At 42.9% G+C, this 19,239-nt stretch overlaps 1 protein-coding gene across 4 annotated transcripts in view; it reads right to left on the bottom strand.

Moving 5' to 3' along the window:
- Positions 1–19,239, bottom strand: part of FGD5 (FYVE, RhoGEF and PH domain containing 5) — a 116,473-nt gene that overhangs the window by 54,826 nt on the left and 42,408 nt on the right. For all 4 annotated transcript variants that reach the window (XR_012660964.1, XM_075095523.1, XM_075095525.1 and 1 more), the window contains exons 3-5: positions 16,499–16,628; positions 4,596–4,654; positions 4,455–4,485 (exon numbers count right to left, since the gene is read on the bottom strand). Coding sequence is in view for 3 of the 4 variants with exons in the window: in XM_075095523.1 (XP_074951624.1) it covers positions 4,455–4,485; positions 4,596–4,654; positions 16,499–16,628 (220 nt within the window). In the remaining variant the exon portion in view is untranslated. The remainder of the gene's footprint in view (positions 1–4,454; positions 4,486–4,595; positions 4,655–16,498; positions 16,629–19,239) is intronic.

Below are 19,239 nucleotides of genomic sequence, written 5' to 3'. Positions count from 1 at the left end.
CAACAAGTGCAGCCTGCATTACTGGGGAAGAAAAATAGAAGAAAAGAATGACAAAGTTCGAGGGTTAAATGATCCTGAAGGAAATGCAAAGACTAATCAACTTTGGAAAACTAAAATGAGAGTACCAAGAGATCAGGGACTTGGACTGCAAGGCCCTGCCAGTCCCATCTGCTCAGTCCAGAATGAGTTCTTAACTCCCTGCTCCAGAGAATTGCATTACCTTTGAGTAGGGCAAATAACAGCTAACCCTTTAGATTATTATCACTACTGCCACACCAACTGATACCAAGTTTGTGAGCTAACACAATGTTTCCACTTTTTCAGTTCAATAGCAGAGTGGGTGTATGGAAATGTCATCGTTCTGGCAATCAATCAATTTATTAAAGTCTCTGCTGAAAGGCCAAACAGATTCTGTTATGCTGAATGAATAGCAGCTCCAGCCAAGCCTGGAAATGAGATGGGAAACTGCTCCTACTGCAGGCTTAAGAAAAACCTTTTTTTTCCTTTCTGAAAGCAGCTAGGGTGTGGTTTAGTTCCTTGCCTTTCTTACCAACATGTGGGTTTATATAAGAAGATGAGACTTGAGACTTTAAGATGAGCATTTAGAAACTGTTTTCTTGAGAAAGTTGGTGATGGGCGACAGAGATACGTTTGCCTGAGCTGAGATATGCTGTCAAGGAAGCCTTTGGTCCTAACTGGCCATGAATGGGGTGCTGCACCTTGAGGGCAGTTTGGTGACACTGTGGTCACTGGTGGTTGCTTGTGACATCTGCCAGTGGGACCTGTGTCAACAGCAAGTGCACAGCGAAGCAAATTTTATACCGATGTGACTATTCCTAACACTATTCAAACATGCAAAAAGGAGTAATTAGTTCATTGTAATTTTTTGCACTATTGACAGTATTGAAAAGCCTCAGTTAGGCAATAATAACCCTGTAGTCTGAAGGACTTACATGTTGTAAAATTAGTAATGGTTCTCTAGATTTCTGGAACAATACACTGGACAACAGGTGAATAAAAAGCTCCAGCAGTAGTTGGGGTGGGAAAGGTAACAGTGCTGGGACGCTGGCTTTCTAGATGGAACACGGTTGCAACAGAGAAACCTGCAGATTATCTCTGAATGCCACTGTAATAGGTAGCTATCATGCAGACATCAGCCTACAGCAGTAGAGATGTGGTATGCTAGGGCTATAGGCACGCAACAAAACACAGAAACAAACCCTTTGATCCTGTCCCTGTAAAGATTTTTGATCTCTTCTAAACTAAGGAGTGCCTGAACTAGCAGTTAAGTGTGAAAATAGACTGGCTGTTCCTCTCTTCTCCCTCAGTCTCTAACCCAGGTGCCATTCATACATCCTCACTACTTAGAATGCCAACTCATAGAAACAACTAAATCTTATTTGAGAAACTTGCTTGTTGACTCTGCTGGAAAAAAGCTTCCAGTAGCCCCTAAAGGAGTGTATGCATTTGGTGATGGGGTAAGAAGGATACTTTTCTACTGCAGAAGAAAGTAATTAATCAAAATTGTGCACCCAAAATATCATCCTGAAATTGATGCAGACCTTTCTGAACTTTCTACCTTGAGACAATGGGAACTGGGACAGGGAAAGTGAAGAGTGCATGGTTACAGTGATTCTGACATTTCAGAACCTATAAGTGGCTTAACTTTGCAAATAAATGTATTCATTCAAGGGTTTAATTTAGGCCCACCTCTTACTTTAATTTGAATTTTTAACTCCTCTTTTGGTGCTTTAACTTCATAATTAGGGAAATAATGAGCATATGCAAAACAATCATAAGATCCCTCTACTCCAGTGAGATGGGCTGGCAGGGAAACAAAATAGGATTCAGTGGCATATTCTGTTACAGGACTGAAACACATATAAAAACCAAACCAGTGCTTCCAATTAAAATTGATGACTGACAGAAATAGAAGAACTTTCCCAGTCATAGGACTGCTATTGCCAGTATCTTTTCCCTGAAAAATTAACAAGCTGATCCAAACCTAATGATTAAGTATGATTAAAACAGAGCCAATCTCCCTCATGCCTTAAAACCTTAATTCCAGGACTGGCAGGCCAGGTAATGTTACTTATTTTCTGTAATAAACACTTCTGCTTAGAAAGTGGGTGAGTTCCCCAACAGGAGAGCAGGGAGTAGTTACATTTTTGAGGCAAGCCAGGAAAACTCTCTGTTTTCATTCCCTCATATCTTTGAGCCAACTCTCGAGCACTTCAGCAGATGAAATTAGCAATCAAGCAGAGGTTTTCCCTAACTAACCTATCAGCTGTGATTTTCATGAAGATTCTTTTTATTAGGGATTACCAATGGTTTGGAGTCCATCCAGCTGGAGGGGAGCAGCATGCACTTGCATCCATAAGTGTTTCTAAACTAAAAAATTTTAGCAAAGATATCAACCAGAATCCCTGTCCCATGTTAAAGTTGTCAACATGGAAAAGAGAGCAAAAATGACATTTCCTGTTCCTTCCAAATTATTTCTACAGGCAGAAAATAGGATTATTATGTAAATGCACAAGCTGCTCATTTATACACACAACCTTAGAGCCACAATCACCACACAGGTATTTACCAGAGGAAGGAGAAAAGGGCAAAGTAAGTCCTGAAGGAACTGGGAAAGTCCTGAAGCATCCGTTTCCTGGCGCAGCAAGAGAATAGGCAAGGCAGCGTGACAGTAACGTGATGCTGTAGTAGCCATTAGGGTGTGCAGCCGTTCATGCTGTGGCTAAAGGCACTGAAGTGCATTGCAAGATTCGGATCTATATACTGAAGATTTTTCAGGCCATTTTAGTGAGCTACTTTTACCTCCCAGAGCTATATGGAAAGTGCTAGAATATAATGCAAAGGAGAGGCCTCTCCTAGACACCTCCACTAAATACGGTGCACTGCACATACACTCTAGTTCAGCCCTGCATTTACATGCTGTCCATAATGCACCAAAGTAAAAATGTACTTGGAAATGGAAAATTAAATGCATTAAGAATGTTTTAATTGGATGCATCTAATGAAGATGCAGAGTGGCTAATACTCTTTGTGCCTGGTAATTTCCTGAGTGTATGTTTCTCCTCCTTTTTGGTTTAGAAGCTGGCAGAGGCTTTTCTCTTTTTTTTTTCTTGGTGATACTTTTGGAAACCTTCATTTCAGTAGTGAGTCTGTGGGTATTCTTACTGATCAGAAGCCCTGAAGTCCACAGGTAAAGAAACCACCCTTGCTTCCCCAGGGGACAATGGATAACTACAACTATGTCGCACTAGTATGAAATAATGTGGTTGGCTGTGCAGAAATAAGAGGAAAGCCAGGATAGATGAGGCAAATAGCGAAGCAGGTTATCACCAATTTATCAAAATATTGGTAGACTCCAGCTAAGGAGCTAAGTCCTCTAAAGAGTTTGGGTCCCAGCTGACCAGTTTGGCGGTTTGTGATTTGTTGAAATGCAATTGTCTGCAAGGGGTTTATCACATTTAAGGCTGTTCTCCTGCCTCTGCTGCCCAAGCCTGAGAAGGCTCTTAAGCTTTGGCATCTTGCTTGAGAGGCACAACACAAGTAGCAATATGGTGCTGACCTCATTACTTTTCTCTTCATTGGAGTTCCTGTCCACTGTGAGCATTTGGGGTGTCCTCCAAGGACAACCTGGGGCTACTTTTTGCCTTCTCAGGGAATTTCTTTCCAAGCAGCAGCGGGCATGCTTTGTCTGGTGGCTATCATTCCCTAGTGCTTTGCAACTAACAGCCAAGAAAGATGTAGTGAGCGTGGCTACCTAAGCTGTATATCAGGATCCAGGGAAGCAGTGGCAGCTCTATTAAACAGACAAGTCTTCCAGGACAAAGCCACTATTGGGTTTACACCATGCAAAAGCTCTCTATCAGGCACTACAAATGATTCTTTGTGTGAGTTCCCTCACGTGTTCCTGACACCAGAGTCTGTCTTTTGCCCATGGTGACTACCTGTGTCACAGTGTAGATATCCAGGCCACACTGGATATTACTGATATTGCATTATCAGAAGAAAAGAAGCTTAAAAGGAAGCAGAGTGAATCTATTCTAACCAAAACTCCATGCTTCGTAGCTCTGCTCCTATCTGCCTCTCTCTGAAGAGAGAGGGTTCACCCCTGTTTATCACCATCTCCTTCTCTGCACTAGGCTTATTCTGCATCTTACACCAGTCTCAGAGCCCCAGCAAGCACTGTTGGCCAACACTTGTGAGTGACAAATGTGAATGACAAATGCTTGTGAATGACAAATGCTTGTGAATGACAAATGCTACATTTGGGGATCTGTAGCAAGAGCAGATCAGTGGCAGACCTATTCCTTTGCAATGGTTCACAGTAAGCCATTCCTCCTCAAATTCACCTCAGTGCCTTCAATGCTTTTATGTCTTCTAAATTGCAGCTAAGTAAAAGGGCAATTAGGCTTCAGTGATTTAAATTATTTACTTACCATACGTAACAGCTGGAGCATCTCCACATATCTGGGGAGAGAGACAAACTTTTATTAATTGCCATCAACCCAATGCTGAAGGGTGGATTGCATAGCTTCAGTTTTAGGAGAGCAACAAATAGGTTATGACAATGAACTCACACTTTTTCTGAAGACATCAGCTCCTGGGCAATGAGGTAAGCTCTGGACTGGCCTTCTTTCTGTTAACAGCAAAAACCAGGGACAGTTAAGAGACATCTCATTCCAAGAAGCAAACCAGTGTTACAGAGCACTTTGAACTGACATATTCCTTCAGTAAAAATAGTGACCAGGCTTTTATTCTTTGTTGTTCAGTGTCTGGCATCCTGGAGTCCTTTCCATGACAGAGCGTTTCCGCAATTTAAATACTAGTAATATAGTACCATATAATAGCTGCTAAGGCAGATGTTAAGTTTGAAAAATGTATTCTTATTGAAGCAGGAGATAAATTTTCTGGTGATTTTTACAGGTCCAAAATTTGTCAGAGAAGCAGAAAGTGCTTAAATTGAACAGGCTAGCTTCATGGCTGTTGAGGCTCATACCATGTGTTTAGTACTCCTAATTACATGGAAAAGGGAGTTCTTTATCAAAATGGTCATATTCCAAAATGTTCTGACTGCTGTGAGACCTGTGGAAGCAAATGGGGCAAAGGGCTTTATTACATGCTAAACAAGATGTCTATGCTAAATGGCCATAAATATCTCCAGAAAGCAAACAGTTCCATATTCCAGCAGACAACATTGTTTGAAATCTCAGTGGCAGCTATTTAGCTAGTAGACATCTCGGGAGACACAGAAAACTATTGAAGAAGCAAAGTGTATGGCTCTGAGGTGCAAGTGGCTAATTAGGGTGTTTTGCTCCTATTTCATGATTCATCCTTATGGTAAGAAATGACCAAAACATGGAAATACTGAAAGGAATCTATTGGGAAAAGTTTGACTTATTTAGCAGTGGTGAGGTAGGGAACTAAAACAGTAGTCTAGTAGTAGTAAGGAAAAGCAGCCCTCAGTGACCTAAAGCAGACTCAGGGGAGATGAGTTCAGCAGCAAGACTTGACAACATTGTTTGCCAGACCGGGTATGCTGGAAACCCATTGCTTACAGATCCTGATTCTGAAAGGAGAGAGGGGGACTTGCTGACATACGATGCAGTCCCTTAGTATAACAGCCAGGTAGAAAGTTTGTGGCTGTATCTCCTCCACAAATTCTGCATGAGGGGACTGCTAGGGGTCAGGCAACATGAAACTTAATTGGGAGCCCTCATAAAAATCATTGCTAGGACCCTAAAACCAAATTTAGCTTCCCAAAAATGCTGAGTTTCCAAATCACACTTGATAGATCAGATACACAATTGGGACTTACACAGCAGATCTGAGCAGTAAAAAATGTCTAAGCCAGTTCAAGCTAAATGCATTATAGACTTTTTACTCTCTGTCCTTCCTCCTCATTAGCATTCCCTTGGGACACAGGTGTGCTGGCACATGATAGAAGTATCTGAGTTGCTCAAAGTCCCATTCCATCATCATGGTGAACCATCTGCCACTTTTTGTATCTATAGAGGGAACAACAACTGGATTTCAGGATTTTCTACCCCTCCCAAAGTTTCTGGGTCATTCTGCCTGCAGTAAGCTGTGAACAGTGTAAGAAAGAATGAAACATTCCCTGAAGTGCTAGAAGCTGACATTCAGTAATGTGGATGGATACTTGGAGTGCAAAAAACCCAGTAGCAAGACCAACTGAAACATAATTGAAGAAATTTAACTGCCCAATATCCATAAATTGAAAGAGGAACATGTGATGGAACAGAAGTTATTTTTAAAGATCCTTCTGATTTCTATAACTTCAGGTATGCATTACAAAAGCAAGGAATTCAAGCACCAACAAGGGAATTCACCACTGTCTATTTCAGAGGAACCAAGGGCCAGTCAAAGCATGTTGCAAATAGACGTCAGTATTGACTGCACACATGAGCAAAGGAAAGGCTTCAGTTTCTCTGAGGAAACTAAAGATCCCTTGCTGCTCTGTGAGTTTTCATTCTGGGGGTGACGGACACCAAGGAGGATTACAATCTGATCATTAGTGAATATGAGTGAAAAAGTCCTTGAACCCTGATGCTGATGGTTGAATGAATGAGGCTTCATGTATAGAAAATGAACAGTGTCACAGTGATGTTTTTTTCACCTTTAGTTTACCTCTGTGTACTTTTACTGGGAGGCAAATAAAGATTGCAAGAGCCAAAAGAAATATAGAGAGTGAACTATTCATCGGTTTCAGATGTCTAATCCATCTCTCCTTTAGCACCAGAAGTCTGAGGATATGTACCCTAGTGCTTTGTTCTTTTAGCTGATGGGTGCTAAAGAGCATGCTTTGAATCACTTACTTTTGGAGAACTTCACTACAGTTTAACAGAATGTACTATCAAGATCTTAAATTTTTTCCTTAGTTTCACTTTTCTGCTGGGAGCAAATATTTGATTGCCCCTTTCCCCCTGGTTCCACTGTGGTAGCACCTCTTGAAGATCATGATGTGCTTCTCCTGGTTGTCTCAGCTGCTGTAGGAACACACTAGAGGCACTGAGTTTTCTGTTCTCTCTCATTTTCTCTACACAGACATAGCAGAGCAAATGAAAGGGGGTGTGCCTCTTTCTGGGTCACCTGGCCCAGTGCTGGCTGCCCAACAAGTCCTCTGTGGACAAGCCTGGCTCTGCAGTGCCAAGAAGCAGAGTGCATTTCCCCAGCAGGCCAGGCCCACTTTCCCTTTGCATACACACATTGTCATACTCTCTAATTCCCTTATGATTAATATGTCTTAGCCAAGAGACAAAACACAGGGACCCCGGTGTCACATGGCCTGTCTAGGGTGAGTTTTGAGACAGTGTCTCTAGGCGTTGCCTGTCTTGTGTTATTTAATTGCTGTTTGTTTAACCAGGAAATGAACTCTGAGTTTGACGACAGTGTCCAGAGACAGACTGCTGGGAATAGGGGACAGAGGGAGTGCAGGTCCCTCAAGAATCAAGTTTCTGAAACAAAGTCTAGGTGTGATTATTATAACGCTGTCAAGCTGCCACCTTTTTAGTAATCTTTACTCCCTGCACCCAGTCCTGTGCCCAGCCCTGTGGTATGGTTCCCTCCCAGTTCCCTCTTCAGAAGCTGGACTCTAGGCCTCACTGCATGCCTCTGCTTAGCAGATGGAGGCCATGCAGCAATGTGGGGTCCCTTGGCTTCCTGCTTCACTGAGTCTTCTTGTCTCATAGCCTCATCACCCCATCCTCCCCAAAACCAAATGATTAATAAAATGCTTGCAATATATAACATAAAATGGCAATATGTAACAGAAATATCTCCCTGTTCTCTCCACCCTGAAAAACCTGATGGTGCCAGGAAGGTCGCAAACACAAAAGCACTTTAACCAGGTTAGGAGCTTGTACAGTTGCTACAGCTCCCCTGATCAGCACAACTTGTGAAGCAAAGGTGATACTGTGCAATCATCTCCCCATTGGCTAACAAACGAAGCCCTACTGCCCTCCTCCAAATGGATACCAAGTTTACTGATGGAAAATTAAGACCTAGAGATGACTTGTGACTTGATCAGAGTTTCTCCTTCTCCAGCAGCCCATGTTTCCCAATGTATAATGAAGCACACTAACACAGAAAGTTTTTGTTTAGAACAATAAAGACCTAAAAGCCTGCAGCTCTTTACAGGGCACACCTGAAGTTAAGTACTAGTCTTAGGTAGTTCAAACTGAGAAACTTTAGGTGTTGTGTCCATTTTGTGTCTTCTGATAGAACAAATATTTGGGCTGAGGAGTAGTGAACAGTGGAGAAAGGTAGCTATTGGCCCATGCTGAGTGTGCTAATGTGGCACTTAACTGTTGCAGGATTCCCTTATGTGTGTGGTAGAGATCCCATTAATACAGGGACGATGTCTCCACAATACATCATTTATATGCTCTGGCTTTGTTCTGAGCAATGCCAAGGCATCCGACGTGGGCCCTAACAGGCCATACTTTGATTAGATGGTACTTTGGTGACAGTGCCAGTCACTCCCCTCTGAGCCCAGTGCCAGCTCTCAGTTGTGCATTGGTCTCCTGATCCAGCTTAAAAAATTGTGGGGCTGGGGACGAATCTGCTTCCATGGGGCTGGAATGGGGCTGTATGGCCTAAAAGCAACAGAAGTAGCTCGCAGAACAGTTCAGTTAAAGCAAAGCATTAGTACTGTACAAGCCATTCATCTGGAGTACTCACAGGGAGTAACCCTTTGCTTTTCAAAAACAGGGTAACTGGTCACAGCAGCAGCAGCTCCATTCTTGTGTGTGCCACTGGCTTGCCATACTGACATGGACAAACTGCATCTCTTCGTGTATTTTCCTATGTGTGTGCCTTATTTCACAGACTCCTCAGGGTAGGTGCATTGTAGCTGGATGGTACCCAGCACAAGAGTGCAACTGTTACAATCAGAGGCTGACAACAGTTTGCAAGCTTCAGTCTCTGAGCTGAGTGACTTCATAATGCCCCTTTTGTAACTATTAGGAACTCTGTAGCAGTTCACTGTGATGTCACAGCAGTGCCAACAGTAAACTGAGGCGTTACTAGAACAAGAGACTTTTTCAGGCTGGCTCTGTGAATCAGTGAGAGAGAAGGAAAAGCAGTGCACATCTGCTGTCTTCCAGGCCCCTTCCTTGAAGAGCCAGATTGCAGGTCTCCTGGGGAATCTGTATCATTATATAAATCAAGAGCTGTCCCTTGAAAGGCATCTGAATTAGGTGCTTCCTCAAGGCACACAAATCTGTCATTCCCAACTCTAGCATGTTTCAGTTTTGTGTGTGTGTTTTAATATGTGAAGGTTAAAGGTTTGCAAAACAGAATGATTAGTGGAGTCTGGAAACCAAGCCCACCTAGTGGAAATGGTTAAGGAGCAGCAAAGGCAGTTTTATGTACTGCTGCCATGAGACAGTAGCTGCCCTGTTTGTGTGGGCTGCAGGTCCCCTCCATCTGCCATACTGGGTTGCTGCCCCCCTTTTCATCCATTGCCTTTTATTTTGATACCTGGGAGAAAGGTGGAGCACCTTACCTCCGGTGCTGCCTTCTGATAAGTACAGCATTAGGGATTGCTTCTGTATGAAGTTCCCCTTCATGTCATGGCCCCAGCGCACCCCTCCAGTCTGGCTAGGATTAGATATATTAAACCTAAAGTCCTAAATGACTAGCCAGAATGCTTTGGGTTTTCATTGGCATAAAATCCAGTCACATTTGGTCTGAATTCCTTTTATACCATTTTGGTCTGGTTACATGTTATTCACCTTGCTACAGTCTTTCACATTTTGCCACCAGGGTAAAACCACATCTCTTGTATGATGGCTGTACCCAGTTCCTTGTAACATATTGCTGGTTTTAGACTAAACTCAACAGTATTTGCGTACAGATTGGTTTCCTTTTAGATTTCCCATACAGTTAACTGGCAGGCAGATTTGTGTTCTAGATGAAAGAAATGTTTTTATGTTCCAGCTCTGGCTTTATTACTTGCCCTAGGATTTGTATTAATTTATTTCCTGAGTGCTTTACAGACTATAATTCTTAAAGGTATTCACCCAGATTAATCACATTCTTTTCTTATTATTCTTCTGAGATTCCCTTCAGTTCTTCAGATCAAAGTCCCTCCTGCGTTTACAGACAGGTTTAAGAGAGCATCTTTAATTGTTCCTTTGCCTAGTGGCTTAACGTAGGGTTTGCTGTATGTCATTCCTAAATATAACAGAGTTCTTAAAATGTTGCTACAACATTCCTAGCACCCCATTTACCCAGCCACTGCTTCCTCCTTCCAAAGGCACCCTGAAAAGGAAGACTCAGACTCTTATCACTGTGGTGCAAATTGTGTAATTGAACACAGTCTAAATGCCTTCCATTGACTATTGTGGTTATTTTTAAGCCTGCTACTTTGTTTGATCAGAGTACCTTTAGCCTGTGTGTGACACAGTCTGGGTCAAGCAGCGTGATGAAAAAAGCTCTTGAAGCCCAGTCCAAGGCAATATGTTTTATAGTGTTGTAACAGGACTGTCTGCATGGGTCTCAGCAAGACGCTGGAAAAACTAATTCTTAAATTGGTGGATGGGTCCCTGACCCATCCCCATCTCCACAGAACCCAAAACCTGTGCTTCATCTCCATGTATTTCTTCAGAAAATTTTCACACCACCACGGGGTGCCTGCTGCATCTCCCTGCTTTGGTTTATCCCACAGGTGTTTGCCCTTCCCCAAGCCTAACCTACTTCCCCAAGTAGAGCTGTTAATGTAGTGGTAGGAAGGCAGATGCATTCGGGATACTATCATCTCAGTGAATCCCTTGAAAGGCTTGATGTGCCCACAGTGAACCTTAAGGCTAGAACCTAGCTTCCTCCCTTGCCCGCAAGTTTGATCTCTAATCTCATCAGATGTTTTTTTTTTTCTCTTCTCTGGATTGAGCATAAAAATCACTCCTCCATGCTGGGTCCTTATCTTCAGCCAGATGGAGGGTTAGGTGTGGTAAAAGAATTGTCTTGGGGCTCCCTTCAGTTTCATAACAATTGGAGGTTGTAGGAGGTTAGTGACAAAAGGAATCAAATGGTCTGAAGAATCACTCTTAAAAAGTACCTACAAAAAAGGAACTGTCTGAAGACTCTTGCTTGAAAATTCTGACACTAAAATGAGAGGCGCAAGCTATGGAGGGGTAGCTGATGATCCAGCATATGCAGCATCTTCCTCAAACTACAGAGGCAATTCAGAAACTCAGATCATAACCCGCAATAGGTGAAACCTACCAACACGTGTTGATTTTAGTCCATTTCAAACCATGGAGCTGAGCTTCTCAAAAGTAGACTTTCAAGATTATATTGCCTCTATTTCTGATCTTCTTTTTAAAACTGAAAATTCTGAGACTGCTACAAAAACTAAGTTCTGCCAAAGGGAACTCAGTTTGAAGTTGCTAGTTAGTCAAATCTGAACTATTAAGCTCATTTCCCCTTTAATTCCTTTAATGCACATTTGCCGGGCGGGCAGGGTCCAAGACGGATTTATCTGGTTTAAGCAGTAAAAAACAATCACGAAGTTCAGGTTTGAATCAGCTCAATGATGAGAGGAAAAATCTGGGGTTCTAAATCCTGGACTTTGAGCATTTGTCTAGTGAGTGGAGGTTCATAGGTAGGAGATAAAGAGAAGGTCCTTATTTTATTTGACATAAGTTTTTTATTCCTAACTGGAATCCCTAATTCCACTTTTTTTTTTTTTTTCTGTAGGCAGTTCAGATGCCATCATATAACCTTGAGAGCCCTGTACAGAAAAGCAATGTGTCACCTTCTGATAAATTGGGAGGGATTTAATTAAATGAACATATATAAAAGACACATGAATGAGAGATGGCCCAGGAGCTCTTCTAAATTAGCATAGCAGAAGGAAAAAAAAGAGTGAATCTCCATCAGTAGTGTAAGTGAAGGACACCACTTTTTATAACAGAACCAAGTAGAATCACAAAAGTTAAGAAAACTTACAGCATTACCTGCCTCTGAGTTCTCTAGGTTGTTATCACATGCCAGCAGACTGAAGAGAAGGAAATAAAGTACTTATTTAACCAGAAAGAATGAATTTTCACTGTTAGTCTTATACAGAAGAATCAAAACCACCAGGTGAGTTCTGGTGACAAATGCTTAGCTTCTCAGGGTCTGAGGTACTCCCAGTGGAATAAAGGCAAAATTCAAAACCTACCTCCTGTTTTACATTTTTATACTTGCCCCATTCCAAATAGGTTTTTGGTAATAAAAATTCCTGTAACACAATAGAGATAAAGCCCCTCTTTGTTTGCTCTTTAAAATAAAGCTGATAATGTAAAAAATACCTCAACATATACTATTGGCTATGATTCAAATTGTTTCAAGAATAGGGATTCCAGCAGGCTCTAAAAATTTCTCCACACTCATGTGAATCTGGTCCCCAGGAGAGCAGGGATTCAAAGGAGACGAGCTGTTGAAACAATACCAGGAAGTGTGTGTACAAAGCTAACTTTTAAAATTATATTTACTTATAAAAATGAGCCTTAAAAAGAAACATCAGAGGAAAAAATTCTGCTGCTAACTGGAAGTCTTGCGATTCATCAGCAAGCAGGGTAGGAGAAAGCAGGTGAGAAAAACCAAAGCATGCTGCTTGCATTTTGGTACAGGAATTCAGTCATGACAGTGAAAGGCACCAGGTAGAATCCAGCTCAATGCAAATGAAATTCATATGTCTGAACACAGGGAGATTTTATCATCTAGGCTGTTTCATGCCTTTAAACTAAGTTTCCCTGAGGAGGAGAAAAACAGAAATCAAACAAATAAACCCCAGGAGGTTCTTTTATTGTGTGTGCATATGTGTTTTTAAAAATCCATATTCAGCTGTTAGTAGGCCAGCCCCAAACAGTTGTTTTAACATGATTAGCTCATTTCAAAATCCATGCTATTGTTTTTGGCATTGAGACCAACATGTCTCTGCCAGTTCTCCCCAAGTGACAGTGCTTGTGAACTCTTCCATGTTGTACTGCCATTTTGCGTTGTCCTGAGGATTCTGCTCCAAGGGGACACACCACTTTACTGGGGAGCTGGACAAGTTCTTTGTGCTTTGTCATTATAGGACAGGTTTTGGCAGGGTAGCTAATGTTCCCTTGGCACTCAGAAGATTTGTGTGAGAATACAATAAAAGGAGGTGGGAGCAGTAGGGTAGGAAAAAGTCCTCTGTCAGTCTGTAAAGAAACCAGTGCTTTCTGAGACAAGAGCTGTGGACAGATGGAATTTATCCCATTCACTCTTAATTACAGAGAACTGGAAGCCCTTGTCTCTGACAGAGAACCTGCAGCATGGGCTGAATAAGCCCTTGGAAGATTCCCGGTATCACTATGATTCTGTGGCTGGCATGGGTGAAAGACAACAGTTAAACATATTGCATCCTTCATGTTAGAACCCTGCACTGGCTGTTTTCCCTACGAAATTGGGTCTTCCCTGGCCATCTTTTGATTACTGCTTCATACAGCCTGCAGCAGTGATGCAGAGACTGTTACAGAGTAGCAGAAGAGTCCTGATGCTAAGTGGTCTCTGACTACCCAGATGAGGTGTCTCCTTTAACAGATGGGTCCTGGGGACACAGGGTTTGACAGGATGGTTCCCAGGACCCCCTTAGTCTGTCCGAAGTGATGCCTGCCCTAGTGAGGCTACAAGAACAAAGATGCTCAAAGGTGTCTCAGTGCCACTTCTCATCTCTAGGTCTTTTCTTGGTCCCACATATAAGCACAGCCTCCTTCTTGGCAGGGTAAATAGCCACGTGCACTAATTCATCAGTCAGCTCAGAAATATGGCCTGTACTCAGATGGAGCTGTTTTAAGACAGCTGCGCAGGAGCTTGTGGAAGTCTGGTCCTGTGTACTGTGATCCTTGCTGAAAATTAGCTTGGGAAGCAAAGGCCAACCAACCAACCAGACATATTCTGTGTTCTCTATCAGGCATGTGCAGACATTTAGTTTGTGTTCACCTGAAGAGTGGGAGGGATACCTCCAGTTAGACTCCAAAGCACATGCTTGTTCTCTAGACACATGCTGCCGCCTTCTGTGACAGCTACACAGTGTGGTTACCCCAGAACAACAGAACAATTAAAATGCATGAGATGCAATAAGGGAGCCATTTAGAAAAACACAATTTCCTAGTGTCTTGAGTAAAACCCTAGAAAAATGGCAAAAAAAAAATGGTTTTAGCAACTTCAATTTGCTTCCAAGTGCATAGTGATTGCATGCATCTTCCCTTGTGAACTCAAGTCACAATTTTGTTGTCACTTCTCCACTGGCATCACAACTAAGAGGTGCTGAGAAACCTCACCAGCTCAGATAACACGCTAGTGTATGCTCTATAAACGCTAGTGATTTGTCAGCTAACTAGTAGAACTGGAAGGAAAAGTATTTTTCATTTAAGAGGGAACGTCAGAAATTTAAAGGCTTTCCCCTTTCCAAAACAGTGTGAAAACAAACAGCTAAAAATAAAATAAATCTCAGAGATAAAAAGATAAGGTTGCTTGCAGCTGTTTAATTTGTTTCATGTCAGCAAGGCCATCAAACCACAGCCTTTTCCACTGGTACCAGAGGCAGCTCAGCACCCTGCAGGGTAGACCTAAAAGTGATACAGCACACAGAGAAATCAAAGGAAGCCATTCTCACTCAGAGATTAGAGCAACAGCAGTTTCATTTGCCCTTCACTGTCATTCCACCTGCAGTGTCCTTTTCTGTTTCTCAAGAACTGGTGTCCTGGTAAGGGGAAAATTCTGCTCCCCACTGTCTCTACACCTGCCCCTAAACAAAGCTTCACGTTCTGGAAATGCCTGAAGAGATCTGATCTTCCTAGAATCAATATACTTATGCTTCTCCTTGACAGAGTTGACCCCTACTCAGCCATCATTTGGTTTTGGAGGGGCATCTGCACAGACTTTTGCAGGCTCTGATGTATGCGCATGACCAGACACAGCCATCTACAATCAGGAAGACACATAGCTGTGCTGACACTGAGAGACCAGGCCAAAATGAATGGCATAGAGAGGTGTAGGAAATCAGGATTTGCTGTTTTCCTACATAGCCTTAGTTCCTGCAGCTCGAATTGGAAGACTTCAAAAAAACAAACCCATTTGTTTCATGCATACCAAGTGGGCTATGCAGTAGGTGCTTGTACTCAGAGACAGAACGATAGATTGTTAGGCTCACATTAGTTATTAAGAACTGTCATGGTTTTAGCTGGGATAGAGTTAATATTCTTCACCATAGCTGGTATAGTGCTGTGCTTTGGACTTAGTATGAAAATAATGTTGATAACACATTGATATTCTAGTTGTTGCTAGGTAGTGCTTGTACTAGTGAAGGACTTTTCTAGCTTCCCATGCTCTGCCAGGTCCACAAGAAGCTGGGAGGGGAGAGGGCTAAGAGACCAGATCCAAACTGGCCAAAGCGATATTCCATATCATATGACATCATGCCCAGTATATTAACTGGGGGGAGCTGGCTGGGGGCAGGCAGTGATCGCGGCTTGGGGACCAGCAGCATCAGACAGTGGGTGGTGAGCAGTTGCATCACTTGTGGTTTTGGGATTTTTAATTATTTTTTTTCCCCAGGCTTCATTTCTCTCTCTCATTATTTTCCTTTTTTATTATATCATCATCATCATCATTATTATAGTAATCATTATTATTATCATTACCATTATTACTATTACTGTTTTATTTCAATTATTAAACTGTTCTTATCTCAACCCATGAGTTTCCTTGCTTTTGCTCTTCTGATTCTCTCCCCCATCCCATGGGGCAGGGGGAGTGACCGAGCAGCTGCATGGTGTTTAGTTGCCAACTGGGGCTAAACCACACAAGAACACACACGCGCGCAAAATTTCTGTGAAAAAAAAGGATAAATTTGTGCGTAAAACTGCTCGATGCCATTTCTTTAACAACTGCACTGTCAGCTTATTGGAAGTTAAAACAGCCTTGTATGGTCTTAAACTGTGGCCACGTTTTCCATGGTCTTCTCTGTAATTTAAGAGCTGTTTTATTAATCAGAAGTCAGTAAAATAAACCCAAACATGAGTGCATTTTCCCATTATGAGAGGATTTTGAGATGGCACAGATCTATAAGATAATTTACTCCATCTCCCAGCCAATGCAGAACTGGTCCCAGTAATGTATTTGTCATTGTTTTATTCTATGTAGTTTTAAAATTCTTAAGATTGCAGCTAAATCCTTCTGAGTGAGACATTTTTCCTGACATTAAAGCCAGGCCTTTCCTGCTGGCTACTTTGCCTCCACTGCCCACCTCAGGACTGCAGTTCTTTGGCTTTGCCACATGCTATGGGGTAAATTGTTGGTAATGCACTGCTGAAGTAAAGGATTGATGGCTCTGACATTTCTAAATGAGCGCCAGGAAAAGGGCAGAGAGTTGAGAGTCCAGGCTCTTCTGCAAATTGTTCTCCCTCTCTGGGTTTCACGCATTCCCCATTTTCAGCTCTTTTACCTTGTTGACAAGGCTGGGATCACCCAGGCTGCTCTCGTCATCTTCTGAACTCTTCTGATCCTCATCTGATGTGATGACCTCCATTGGTATCACAGAGACTGGGCACACCTTGTAGGGCTCGGTGTAGGCACTGCAGAGAGAAAGAACAACTAGCTGACTGGTATTATTCCCAAACACTCACTATTGCTCAGACATAACAAATCCACTCATTGCTTAGAGATAATCAGTCAGTGGGCAGGGAATCCCTGCAGACCTGCTAGACTTGGAAAGCAAGATTTCTCAGGCTTTGGTTTTTTTTGCTGCCAGGTTTAACAGCAACCATTTAGGCAAGTAGAAGGATCAGAAAGGAGCAGTGGGAAGTTAACCGAACTTGTTCAAGCTTCCCCAAAAGATCAGTGTTCTGGCTCAGTTTGGAGCAAAAAGTTCATACTTAGTTGCAACTAGAACTGCTTTGTTCCTCCCTAGTCAACCCCTCAAAATGGATGTAACAAAATCATACTAACATCTCAGTGCTCATTAAAAATGGAAGTTAGATATAGTTACAAAGAGTTTTCTGGGAAAACATCAGAAGAGTGAGTAACATATAATTGTAATACCAATGGCATCAATTAAAGCATAAGGTACTCAGATCCCAGAATCCTTGAGTTGTTTCAAAGGAATCTGAATTCAGCTCCAGAAACCCAGAGAAAGCCATGCGATAAGAGTACTGGATCCGGTGTGTAATACAGGCCAGTGGCTTCCCAGCATTTTATTTTAGAAAGAATTTTTTTTTTTTTTTTAATTGAAATGGCCAGTGATTTCAAAACCTCCACAAAGCATGACTGGAGGTAGCTTCTCCAGATGGTGCCTACCCTTTGCCTTAGAGGTGTCTTTTATTGCTGATCTGAATATGCCTAGCTTCAAATTCCAGGTACTGGATCTTGTTAAACTTTTGTCTGCTGAATTGGAGGCAGTCTTCCAAATTTTGTTACTGTGCAGGTACTCACAGGCTGTATTCAGGTTGACCCTTAATTTTGTCTTTTATATGAAATAGGTGGAGATCTTGGTGTCTTACTATGTCGTGCCTCCTATCATTTAATCATTCTACAATCTCTGAACTTTATCCAATTATCAATTAGTATTATCCAATTTACTAACCATTTTAGCACCAGTTTCTACTACCAGCCAGTTTTAGTACTGTTCTTGGTACTACAACACAACACTCAATATTCCAGCACTGGCAAAAGAAGTGCCAAGTATACCAGTGTAACACTCATCTATTCCTACCTGACTTTACTATGTTTTTACAGATTAGTATTTTTGGCCACAATATCATTCTGGGAGCTTATACACCACACTGTACCATTCCAGTGGTAGCTTCCAGCGATCAACCAACAGAATCACAGAATCACAGAATGGCAGGGGTTGGAAGATCACCCCGTCCCACCCCCTGCTCGAGCAGGCACACCCAGAGCAGGGGGCACAGGACCGCGTCCAGGCGGGGTGTGAATGTCTCCAGGGAAGGGACTCCACAGCCTCTCTGGGCAGCCTGTGCCACTGCTCTGGCACCTGTACAGGAAAGAAGTTTCTCCTCATATTCAGGTGGAACTTCCTGTGATCTAACTTGTGCCCATTGCCCCTTGGCTTGTCGTTGGGCACCACTGAAAAGAGCCCGGCCCCATCCTCTTGACACCTGCCCCTTAAATATTTGTAACTATTGATGAGATCCCCCCTCGGTCTTCTCTTGTCCAGGCTGAACAAACCCAGGTCTCTCAGCCTTTCCTCACAAGGGAGATGCTCCTGTCCCCTCATCATCCCTGTAGCTCTCCGCTGGACTCTCCAGTAGTTCCCTGCTCTGTTGAACTGGGGGGCCCAGAACTGGATGCAGCATTCCAGATGTGGCCTCACTGGGGCAGAGCAGAGGGGGAGGATAACCTCCCTCACCCTGCTGGCCACACTCCTTTTAATGCACCCCTGGATACCATTGGCCTCTTGGCCACCAGGGCACAGTGCTGGCTCATGATCAGCCTGCTGTCCACCCATGCTCCCAGGGCCTTCTCAGTGGAGATGCTTTTGAGCTGGTCAGCCCCAGCCTGTGCTGGTGCGGGGGGTTGTTCCTCCCCAGGTGCAGGACCCTACACTTGCTTTTGTTGAATTTCATGAGGTTCCCCTGGGCCCAGCTCTCCAGCCTGTCCAGGTCTCATTGGATGGCAGCACAGCCTTCTGGTGTATCAGCCACTCCTCCCAGCTTGGGATCATCAGCAAACTTGCTGAAGGTGAAGGGCCAGTCTGTTGTCTTGAGAAACAAAATCTGACATCTTTGTGTGTTCCAGTAGACATCTTGACCAACCAGTTTGGTCTGCAATGTGGGCCTGGCTTACTCTGTATACAGTTTCTTTAGTTCTAATTTAATCTGAAACATTATGAATTAGCTTTCGCAGCTGTGCCTCATCTCTTTTATTTTCCTTTGATCTCCCACTTGGTGATCCCAGATGTTAACATATCCAAAGCTTCAAAGCCAATGCTAGAATTACAGGAGGCTGGGCAAAGATGAGTTAATATAAGTGGGAAGGCAGTGAAGAAAGACTCGCAAGGCCACTGACCAGACTAATTTCCTTTTGGAAAGGAAACTCCCTACGTATCTGCAATCACTTCCAAGCTGTGAACAGGGCTCTGTGTCTCCCATGCAGGTGCAGCTGCCAGCCTTTCTTTTATTCCACCAGCTTCTCCCTCATGTGCAGAGTCAAGGAGCTCTTGCAAGC

Source organism: Phalacrocorax aristotelis, chromosome 6 (assembly GCF_949628215.1).
Source record: "Phalacrocorax aristotelis chromosome 6, bGulAri2.1, whole genome shotgun sequence".
NCBI classification, from domain to species: Eukaryota; Metazoa; Chordata; class Aves; order Suliformes; family Phalacrocoracidae; genus Phalacrocorax; species Phalacrocorax aristotelis.
Note: the sequence above shows the minus strand (reverse complement) of the source record. Positions and strands in the feature narration are given on the sequence as shown.